This window comes from Bos mutus, chromosome 8, assembly GCF_027580195.1.
Source record: "Bos mutus isolate GX-2022 chromosome 8, NWIPB_WYAK_1.1, whole genome shotgun sequence".
NCBI classification, from domain to species: domain Eukaryota; kingdom Metazoa; phylum Chordata; class Mammalia; order Artiodactyla; family Bovidae; genus Bos; species Bos mutus.
Window position 1 is genome coordinate 63756308 of NC_091624.1, and position 12254 is coordinate 63768561.

General features: G+C 38.5%; 1 protein-coding gene across 1 annotated transcript in view; it reads right to left on the reverse strand.

Moving 5' to 3' along the window:
- The window catches only part of GDA (guanine deaminase), a 127257-nt gene that overhangs the window by 39703 nt on the left and 75300 nt on the right, over positions 1-12254 (reverse strand). Inside the window, exons 3-4 of the mRNA XM_005887843.2 lie at positions 8961-9132; positions 27-114 (exon numbers count right to left, since the gene is read on the reverse strand). Of these exons, the coding sequence (XP_005887905.1) occupies positions 27-114; positions 8961-9132 (260 nt within the window). The remainder of the gene's footprint in view (positions 1-26; positions 115-8960; positions 9133-12254) is intronic.

Consider the following 12254-nt stretch of genomic DNA (forward strand, 5'->3'; position numbering starts at 1 on the left):
CGTAAATCATCCTTTTATCTCCTCACCTGTAATTTCCGCAAGAAGCAGTGATGAGTCAGTGTGAATTGTTCCAAAGTAACAAGCTGTGGTTGTTCCATTCTTTAGTGTTCTCCTCTAAAAATAAATCACAAAAACCATGAATTGCCTGTGCCCAGAAAAGTCACATGGCATATACACATGAAGATGGAATTTTGGTTTTCAATTTTGAGATGTTTTTACTTAAAGAAATGCCATCTTGAGATGAAATGTAATTAAGGTAAATGGCAAAAGTATTCATATTTCAAAAATGTTAGAACTTTTGATTTCCTAGATTCACAAGGTTCTATGTTGCAGAATTTATAAAATGTGATACTAATTCCTGACTTTTTAGGATTGTTTATCGATATGCAAGCTTTATTGGGAAAGAATAAATACATTTTTTCTAGAAATTACAGGATAAAATTATTCAGCCAGCTATGTAGTTCAAACTGGCAGATTGATCACATGTATCTATCTCTCTTCCTCAGGAAATTTCCACTAAAATAATGTAATGGAGTGTAACATTTATTAACCCATGAGAAGAGAGGAGACATGAGCAGAGGAAATATTTTAACATCTTCACAGAAGAAAAAAACATGAATAAAAACCTGGAGGCAACTTGGAAAAAGAGAGAAGCATGTGGTTGTTAACAGGGAATTGGCTGAAAGTGTGTATACAGATGATTAAACCTTGGCAGGACTCTTTCCTGTTGAAATCAGCAGTTCCTTGCAAAAGAGATTTACTCTTTGCAGAAATTGGATAGTATTTAGAGAATATAAGCCCAAAAGGACAAGGTGAGGCACAGGCTGAAAGGAAGAGGCTTAAGTAGACAGGTGGCTGACTCTGGGACCCATGGTCATCTTCCCCAAAATGTCACGGGTACTACTTCCACCAGTTTTGGCAGGACTGAAGGACTTCTTTCTAGAGAAGATAAATGGCTCTAGAAGACAGATGTCCTCACAATGACATTTAGGATCCACACGTAGAATGGCTGTTCACTGCCTTCACTGTTCACCCTATAATGAAGCTTACCAGGCAACCAGTGTGACCTCATCTTTTTCAATCAACGTCTTAGAGCATCACAGGCAAATACTACTGTACATTTAAGGTTCAATGGACACTGGTGGAAAGCTACCATAAAAAAAGGGGAGAGGGAAAGGAAGAAAGAATCTGGAAAGAAATGTTGGAGGAAACAGCCAATCTGTAGCATCAGGAGGAAGCTTGATTAAAAAAAATTAATTAACAATCTCAGAGAAATAAAAGAAGATATCATATCCACACACACATAAAAAAAAGACAGAATGCTGTGGAAATCAGAGAACAGAACTCTCCAAAAGTAAAAATACTAAAAAATGAAATATGGAAATTAACAGAAGGTTAAATTAGAAGAGAATTTTTCAGGAAAGAAAGATGAAAGTCAAGGATGAAAAGATAAGAAAAATATGCTCAGTCTAGGAAATTCAACATTTAGAATACGAGTTCTGAAGAAAAAAGTTTTCTTTTAAAAAAAGAAAGGAAGGAGGTGAAATTGTCTGAGAAATAATATTAGTCTCCAAACTTAAACTCCTCATAGAATGCTCAGTTCAGTGAATGAAAAACAGAAACCAAGGAAGGCATATAACTGTAAGCTATTAAGTCTACAAATAAAGACAAGATACTAAAAGCTTTCACAGAAAGAAAACCATCACAGACAAATGATGGGAATCACAGTGGCACTAACGTTATCACCAGTGATGCTGAAAGCATAACAATGCCTTCAAAATTCTGGAGGAAAGTTGTTTTATTTACTTTTTATTTATTCACTGAAGTATAGTTGATTTAAGGAGGGAAATCATTTTTAATGTAGAATTTTATACCCTGGTAAATTATCAGTCAAGCGTGAAAGTCAAATAGAGAGATGATTAGATACGAAGTCTTAAATGTTTTTCTGCTTTCAGAGTTTAGGAATTTCCTAGAAAATGTGCTTTTAACAAAATGTGAGAGTGATGAAAAGAAAAAGAATTCCCAGATTGAGAAAATGGGAATTAAACACAGAGGAGAAGCAAAGGGAATCCCCCGATGACAATAGTATGAGGGACAATTCCACCCAGAATGAAACAGAAGAATGGGAAGATTGTGAGAAACAAATCACAACTGATATTGCCTGATTTGTTTGGACACTTGGAAAAGTACTGATTTACCTGAGTTTGGTCTGTCTTAAGCAGAAGCTTTTTTTCTTCTTCTTCTTTTTAAATTTTAAAACATGTTTTAGAGCAGTTTCAGGTTCACAGCAAATTGGTAGGAAAGTACAGAGATAGCCCATATACCCCCCAACCCCCACACACAGCAGAAGCTTTTTAAAGTGCAGAGAAAAACTACATGGAGTTCTTGCTTCTTGCAGATATGACCTGTGTGACCTTGAGAAAACTGCTTTACATTCTCAACATCAGTTTCCTCATTTATGAAATAAGGGGACTCTTTTGACTAGAATGGGACTGGGTTAGAAATGTAAATGTCTGCAGGAAGAAAATAATTTGGACTTAAGACAATAGGAAAGAACATGCCCTATCCTAGCAGCCTCTACTCAGCTTCAGCCAATTGTAAGAGATCAGTGATGTTGGTTTATCTTGAAGATCAACAGAATTAGGAAAACTGGATTTTTATGTCAGTTTTTTCAAATTTTAAGACACTTAGCACATGAAATGACCAACCTAGATAGCATATTAAAAAGCAGAGACTTTCCTTTGCCAACAAAGGTCCTTCTAGTCAGGGCTATGGTATTTCCAATGGTCATGTATGGATATGAGAGTTGGACTGTGAAGAAAGCTGAGCACTGAAGAATTGATGCTTTTGAACTGTGGTGTTGGAGAAGACTCTTGAGAGTCCCTTGGACTGCAAGGAAATCCAACCAGTCCATTCTAAAGGAGATCAGTCCTGGGTGTTCATTGGAAGGACTGATGCTAAAGCTGAAACTCCAATACTTTGGCCACCTGATGCAAAGAGCTGACTCATTAAAAAGACCCTGATGCTGGGAAAGATTGAGGGCAGGAGGAGAAGGGGACGACAGAGGATGAGAAGGTTGGATGGCATCACTGACTCAATGGACATGAGTTTGGGTAGACTCCGGGAGTTAGTGATGGACAGGGAGACCTGGCATGCTGCGGTTCATGGGGTCGCAAAGAGTTGGACATGACAGAGACTGAACTGAGCACATGAAATAAAATATGTCTGATTGTAAGTAAAGGATGTTTAGAACCTGTCTGCTACAGAAAAGGATGCACTAGCTTTCTGCCAGAATCATATGCTGAAAAGGAAAGTTAACACCTTTGACAGAGGCATCGAATTCAATCTCCATCTACCAGGAAAGTGCTTGCATCCTAGTGTGAAGCAAAGTGAAGTCACTCAGTTGTGTCTGACTCTTTGCGACCCCATGGACTGTAGCCTACCAGGCTCCTCCATCCGTGGGATTTTCCAGGCAAAAGTACTGGAGTGGGTTGCCATTTCCTTCTCCAGGGGATCTTCCTGACCCAGGGACTGAACCCAGGTCTCCCGCATTGCAGGCAGACACTACCATTTGAGCCACCAAGGAAGCCAGGGCTTAGTGAATATTGCTGAATGAACACATGAGGAAGCAGACCAAACTAAAACAATCAGAGGCATAAAATTATCTAAAATTAGCATTGCTACATGTATATAACAGGACACAGTATCCTTGAAAGAGGAACAGGCTACTGAGCAGCAAGAGTGAATCAATGACTTGCAAAGTTGGGATACTGGCATTCTCTAAGAATGTAGCATAAAAGTATATACAGAAATGTCACTGTTTTTCTAACAAGAGCTACCAAAAGAAAGAGCACATTGGAAAGGAAAATATACTAAGAGCAAGAGAAATGGCGGGTGGGGGTGGGGTAGGGGGCGGGTGAGAGGCAGAGAAATTGAATGAGCATGTGTGCATGAGAAAGATTTATTTCCCAAAATGGAAATGATACTATATTAAAGAAATGAGCTGAAAAAAAAAAGAACAGATCTATAAGTGAAATTGCAGAACACAAGGATGAAGAAAATCCTGTAGGACAGCAAATTAACTAGAAAGGAAAAAAATCAGATTTACATTAGTACATTGGATGCTGGTGAGCAAATCAAGAATTCTCTGTAGAGCTAAAGTGCATCATTCAAGAGTCAAAACAAATTTTTGGTAATTCAAGGGTTTGGATTATCACCCACTTTATTGGGAAAGATTATCATTGTCTATATCCTAAGAAAATGAATCCAAAAGAAAGACTGGGCATCCAAATTTAAAACATTTTAAATTTAGATGGTGAAAAAAAAATTGGAACTAAAATCTCACATGATATAACACAGGACATGGTGAGGGAGGTTCTGTCTTGAAGAAGAGAAGACTAGGTTTCTTATCCTATTAAATGGGAGACTAGAGGAAAATGATAGAAGACTTGTAACACTTAATAGAAGACTTGTAACACAATTTAATCTAATAGATATTTTTTCAAAAGTCATTTTGACAGACAAAAAAGTCTTTTTAAAAGTGTACAGAATAATCATAAAAATTGACCTTTTGTTAGGGAGGGATTGGGGGCAGGAGGAGAAGGGGACGACAGAGGATGAGATGGGTGGATGGCATCACTGACTCGATGGAAGTGAGTCTGAGTGAACTCCGGGAGTTGATGATGGACAGGGAGGCCTAGCGTGCTGCAATTCATGGGGTCGCAAAGAGTCGGACACGACTGAGCGACTGAGCTAAACTGAACTAAAGAATGGAGAAGGAAATGGCAACCCACTCCAGTATTCTTGCCTGGATAATCCCATGGACAGAGGAGCATGGCAGGCTTCAGTCCATGGGGTCGCAAGAGTCGGACATGACTTAGTGACTAAACCATCCATCCATCCGATTACCAAGAAACATAACCACACAAGTTACATTTACTAACCAGAATAAAATGAAACTCAAAACAGAAGTGTAATCTGACATTTTCTAAATTCTCAACACTTTAAACACCTTTCTAAAACGGGCTTGAAGAAGAGATCAAATGGAAAATTTCAGTTAATTAGCTATGATGACAGTGGAAGTAATACTACCAGACACCAGGAGCAAGTCCTTTCTCTGAGTCAGGGGGGATAAAGGTTCTCAAATAGAAAGGCTTCTAGATGAGCAACTGCCGTTTCATACTGGACTGGAACAAACTAGAGAGACTAGAAAGTTCAAGAATTGGCTCAAATTATATTTAAGGGACAGGACAAGGAGAGCTCACAGAGGAGTGGGGTAGGGGGAAAAGTGGGGGAGGAAGAGAGGCAAGGAAGAATAGAAGGAGGAACCCACAAAGCTACTCATATTGGAACCCACTGAGTTCAGCCAAATGTGGGTGCCTTCTGTATGTAATTTAAAAAGTAAGGAACAAATCCGGTTTTAAAATCTTACTGGATAAGCCATTTAAAATGCAGCTGCTGTTCTTCACATGTTCTGTGTTTGGGTGTCCCAGGTCCCTGTTCCACCCTGGTTCTCATAGGCTTTTGAGAGGGCTCTTCCATTAATGATCAATTTTGTATTTTTCCCATTTATAAAGAAATCTAGCAGCAATAACATCAAAATTGTGGCTGTGTTGCCCAACCTTTCCCCAGCTTGTAATTCTTGATAAGAATTGTCGAAACCAAGCCTTTTGAGCTCAAAATAGATTGCAAACTTAATATGACCAAATGCTGGAGACGATGTGGAGAGAAGCGAACCCTTCTGCACTGTTGGTGGGAATGTAAATTGGTTAAGCCACTATGGAGAATAGTATGGAGGTTCCTTAAGAAACTAAAAATAGAGCTACCATATACCCCTGCAATCCCACTCCTGGGCATATATCCAGAGAAAAACATGGCCTGAAAAGATACATGCACTGCAATGTTCATTGCAGCACTGTCTACAATAGCAAGACAAGGAAGCAACCTAGATGTCTATCAACAGAGAAACGGATAAAGAAGATGTGGTACATATATGCAATGGAATATTACTCAGCCATTAAAAAAGAAATAATGCCATTTGCAGCAACATGGATGACCTAGAGAGTGTCATACTGAGTGAAGTATGTAAGTGTCACACTGAGTGAAGTAAGTCAGACAGAGAAGGAGAAATAGCATATGACATCCCTTCTATGTGGAATCAAAAAAGAAATAATCTTTCTTGCAAGATAGAAAGAGACTCAACCAACTTAGAAAACGAACTTACGGTTGCCAGGGAGGGAAGGGATAGTTAAAGAATTTGGTCAAGTACACACTGCTATATTTAAAACTGATAACCAACAAAGACCTATTGTATAGGATGTGGAACTCTGCTCAATGTTATATGCCAGGCTGGATGGGAGTGGTGTTTGGTGGAGAATTGATACATGTATATGTATGACTGAGTTCCTTCTCTGTTCACCTGAAACTACCACAACATTGTTTATCAGCTATACCCCAATATAATGTTTTTGGTATTAAAAAAATTTTTTTTAATTTAAATATTTATTTATGTATATATTTATTTAATTGGCTGTGCTGAGTTTTACTTATGTCATTCAAACTCTTAGTTGAGATATGTGGGATCTAGTTCCCTGACCAGGAATCAAACTTGGGCGCCCTGCATTGGTGGCTTGGAGTCTTAGCCACTGGACCCTAATTTAAAAAAAAAAAAAAAAAAGTTAATATGCCCATGAGCTTCAAAGCCACTATCAACAGGCCCCTTATCAGATTATATAATTTCCATAAGCTAAAATAGGGGAATAGAGTGGCCCTGACCTCTTGTCTTTTTACCTTGTACTTTAATTATTTGATACCTCTTTGGAATTAACTGAATTCATCTGCTGAATTTTCAATAACCCCATAGAGTAAACATATTCATTCCATTATCCAGAATATTTGCAACCAGTTTGTCTTAGTATATTTACAAAGAATCTCATTCTCCTGTCCTTTGACTCATATTAATCTATATAGTATACCAATTCCTGAACTTTCCAGTCTTTCTATTTCATTCCAGTCCAAAGTCCAATTTGAAATTTCAATCTCTTACCCAGTTTGCAATGTTTAAAGGGAGATATTCTAGGACTGACTTATTGGAATTTTTTTTCTTAACAATCTCAAGAGATGTTTGCTAACATATACTTTAAATTCTTTTCAGATTAAATTATTACTGTGCAAAACTCTGGGGTCTTGATTGCCTATTTATAGATCCAGGACTGTTTTCTGAGGCAGACAATAAAAAAACAAAACAAAAAATGTCTTGATTTATGAGTACTGCCTCAGCACCTTGGTTTGCATTGCCACAGGTGATCTTCAGCCTAAGGGACAGATTCTAATTAGCAAATCTCAACTTTCTTAACCAGATGTCCATTGTACTCTCAGCTCATCCAACTCTTAAAGTCTATGGGCCTGGCTCACAATCAGAAACAGAGGATATGTACACTGAAAATACTTGTTGAGAGTAACACCTATTTCTCCTATTTTGTACTCACTGACAGCAAATATTTGATTTCCCTCTCTGGTTCAGTTAAAGCCAAATTTGTGACAGATTCTAACAAATGCATGGACCCCCATAGTATACATTTTTCTTGGTTTATTTTTTCCTTTGCTCTGATTTCATGACTCATTTTCTTCTCTTGTACACAATGCAATTTTAAGATATCTCTTTTTAGAACAATGCAAGGCAAAAATAAATTTTGAGAATAAAAGATTTGGTGTGGTTAAAACGATTCATTAACACAATGCACTAGCAACTTCCTACACAGCTTTAGTCCTCAGTTTTCCTGGTGTCATGTGGATCCATGCTAAATATGTAAAATCCACAATTACACTGAATTTATAACTAAGCAAGGCAAATATATAAATGACAACACTTGCTTTTACTGTTCAAGGCTTGGATGCTGCAAGATGTGGGAAACTGGCAGGAAGGCTAGGTCACTGTATAAGGCTTATTATATTATCACCATCACAACACTACTTTAAGAGAAAACCCATCAATGGGTCTAACAAAAATGCAGGAATGCTCAGACTAAGTGTTCTACATGACAAGAGTTAGTGGTTAGATAAGATATTTGCAGCTTTAATTCTCAAATGCAGAAGTTATCTCTGGCTGCTGAATCGCTTGGGCTTGGGGTTGGAGCAGATAATGGGAGCTGGTTTTCCTCAGAGAGTGAAAGGAAGGGTATTTCAGGGCCTTTAGTATATACTGGGTTGGCCAAAAAGGTTGTTCATGTTTTTCTGTAAGATGTTATGGAAAAACTCAAACAAGCTTTTTGGCCAGCCCATAGTTGGCACACACTGCAGCCACTGTCCTCAGACTGAATTAGCTCCATAGTTCCCTCTAGTGGGCTAATATTCACCACATTCCCACATGCCTTGCAACAGGAGACCATCCTAAAAGCTACCAAAATAATGTGATATCCTTCTAACTAATTTTAATTTTAGATTTCCTTGGATATTTCTTAGAGCAAATACATATGTTAGGCACTATTTTAAGAGCTTAACAAGTATAGACTTTCTTAATTATCATAACAATCCTAAGAAGTAGGTGCTGTCATTATTTTTTTTTTTTTTTTTTTTACAGATGGGGAAAGTGAGTCACAGAACTTTCCAAAGGTTACACAGCTATTCCATATGGTACCCAGAATAGCACTGTGGGTTGGCAGGAGTAAAGGAATACACATATGCATTAAACCCAAATTTAGTAAAAAAAAAAAAAAAAAAAAAAGAGTAATGAGAACCCAGGGGGATTTGAGGATTTAGATTCAGGTGTTTCTTGGCTAGTGACTAGCTGTGTAGGTGAAGTGGTCACAAACTCACTGAGCTGTGAAAGAACTAAAAACATCTCTGTAGTCCATGATAGTCTTAACTGCCTGTTTTTAATAACTTAAATCTGCCCCCAAGAAATGGATGTTTCTATAGATGACTGAATATAATACACCAATACTCATATGCAAGATACTTACAACAACTCTGGTATATACTTCTTCAGCAAAGTCAATGCTCTGGAATTTGTGTTCTGTAGGAAATGTGTACTTGGTCAACCATTCCAAAAGTGGGAGGTCCATATTACTCCCGGCAAAGGAGTACTGAGGGGCATGGATGTGTGTGTCGACCAGCCCAGGCATGAAGAACTCACTGGAAATTAAGATAGGGAGAAAAGAATTTAATAACATCTTTAGTCATTTTCCATATCTTTAAATCATGTTTTCTCTAGACAGTGATTTAATTGTTTATTCCACCCAGAGTAGATGCAATGAGATGAATGTAAATTATCTTATTATTTAGAAGTCAGAAAATAAAAAATGAAACTCTGCTAGGGGAGAGACAGCCCTAAATTGGAATGGCTTGGTGTGAAGTTAACCAAAGAAAAGTGTTTGAATACTCAATTTAGTGAATTAATATATATTTGTTACTCTGTAGCTAGGAGGGAGGGAATCATGAGAATACTTGACCCTCTGTTTTTTATTTTCTTTGGCAGAACTGTGACATATTGAACCCTGGGTTCAGGAAGATAAATCTGGTGGTGACAGGCATGCATGGGGACACCCTTTCAATCTGTCAAGCATGAGAGCATTTCTGAATAAAGGAAAAGTATAAGTATGAGGGAAAGAACTTGACCTTTTATTAGCTCTAGGTAGTAGACAGAGTCGGACACGACTGAAGTGACTTAGCAGCAGCAGCAGCAGTAGAGGAGAGGAGGTCACTCAGTCATGTCTGACTCTGCCATCCCATGGACTGTAGCCTACCAGGCTTCTCTGTCCATGGGATTTTCCAGGCAAGAGTACTGGAGTGGGTTGCCATTTCCTTCTCCAGGGGATCTTCCTGACCCAGGGATCAAACCCAGGTCTCCTGCATTGCAGGCAGATGCTTTACCCTCTGAGCCACCAGAGAAGCCCCTTAGTAGAGGAGAGGAAAGAGTCAAAGCATTCTAAGTATATCATTTGTGGAAGGCAGTTTATTATAGGGGTTACATATATACATTCTTGACTAAGACTGCCTGGTTTTGAATTTAGGCCCCACCATAAAATGGCAGTGGTATATTCAACATATTATTTAACCTTTCTGTGACTCAATTTCCCCATGTAAAATGGAGATAGTAGTTTCACAATAGGGCTGTTGTGAGGATTGAGTTAGCATTTGTAAACACAGTGCCTCAGTAATGGAAAGCACCCAGAAAAGTAGCTGTGAAGATGATATAATACTCACAATAAACACATGAAGTAGTACTGTGATCCCCAGCCACAAAAGAGTAAACCGAAAGCTGGGGAAATTTAAATAGCTGGAAAAAAGTAATCATTCAACTTCAGCTCTGGAGTCAAAGAGAGTAAGTTTTTGAGCATGTGAGGCTGAACATATGACATAAAGTACAGAGAACTTATCAGGAAAATCCATTATGAGGGAGGGCCAATGTCATACTAAGCCTACAAAATATGACCTCCAAGTCTCCAAAAAACGATTGAACACATGGGATAAGAGGTCACAGAGTTATAAATGGGATTCAGATCTGACAGTCTCCCCTGATTAGGTATCCCTAGAAGTTGGTGGTATAAGAGATTTCTGTAGAAGAAAGAACAAAGCTAAAATTAAGCCTTGAGCAGTACCCTCCACTTAAAAGAGTAAGATTAAGGAAGAGAAGGCCATGCTCAATCTAGGCACAATCACTGTCGGGAAGATAGAGACTCATGATAGAGAGGTGTCGAGGACAGCAGTGAAGGGAAGGACAGTGACCAGTGTCAAAAACTGCAAGAGTCAGGACCCTGAGAGAGCACTCCATACAGTGACTGGGGAGACACCTGATTTCACATGGGCAAGCACTTCATTACCAAAGTACTTACCCAGTCCAAGTATGTCTTAGTTACTGTCCTAGATGCTGACAAGGAAGCCATGAATAGGAAAGACAAGTGGAGACAGAAATGACTGGACAAAAACTCTTTGGTAGTGAAGGTTAGAATGGTAATATAGGGGAAGAGTGAAAGTCACTTTGTTTCCCATGTAGGAGAAACCTGAGCATGTTATGAAGACAGCAGAGATGGAAGAAGGACATAAGGCAGGGGACAATGTCTTCAGAGGCAACAGGGAGTGAGGATTTATCATATCAAAAGTTTAACTTTCATCCGGAAAACCTAGCAATCCTTTTTTAGGAAACAAAGTATTATGAAATGCTTATTAATAGAAACATTCACTTAATCAAAGTTAGAGTTCAAGGTTAATACAGAAAGCAGTACATGCAGGAATGTGGACTGTCAGGGCTGCATTGAGATAAGCAGTCACCGAGCCCAGTTACTCACTAAACAAAGAACAAAAGGAAGTTTGAGGATGGCAATCTCATTAGTGGCCCAGCCAAGCTTAGAACTCAGTTCTCCACTCAAGACGTCACTTGTAGCTAAACCATTATCATCAAAAGTCAAACTGGAGGCAAAGCAGAGAGGTTTGGAGGCTGAAGCAGGATAAGATGCAAAAGCTCTCCTTTCTCATCCTATTATTCTCTTCCACTGTCCTCTTTTCACTTTACTTAATCACTATCCTAATTTCCTTATAAAAATCTCAATTTTCCCCTGATAAAAACCATCAACTTCACATTCTAAATCTGGAGTGCTGGCTAGGCCTGATCAGAACCTGAGGAAAAAGAACAATATGTGCTCCTATGTACATTTATCAGAACACTCACCTGTCTTTTAATCAACTGGAAAATGCTAGTAAAAGCCCTACCCTACAATCAAGACACATGACTCTCTATTTAAAAGTCTGAGTTACCCAATCTGTCTGCCCTCACACTATTTACTACCCTCATCAACATGCCCTGCAGGGGATGTGATGGTTTCAAGGGCCTGGGAACCCCAGGCTGTTTGAAAACCACTCTTTCGCTGCACAAAGAAATGCAAGGGTATGATAACAACATCTTGTACTTATTAAAAATTTTGGTATTTGTTCATTGTGGAGTTTTTGCATTAATTTTGATTTTTAAAAATACTGCAGTACACTATTGTTTGTCTTGATTATTAAGGTTTTTGCCCTCCCCACCTTTAAATTCCTGTGTTCAAGGTGAATGTCTCACTCTAATCCTGGCTCTGCCATGTCTGTCTGGTGCATGGTCACAGTCTGATCCACTCCTATCAAAGCACTGCTGAGTGCTCCAATTATAATTTTCATTAAAAAAAAAAATCCACACTGTGCTGATTTAATTTTTTTCTTCCCTTGTCACTTTTCTATGTGTAGTGCATATAAGTCTCCTGGAATGTACATTTGTTAGATGGATT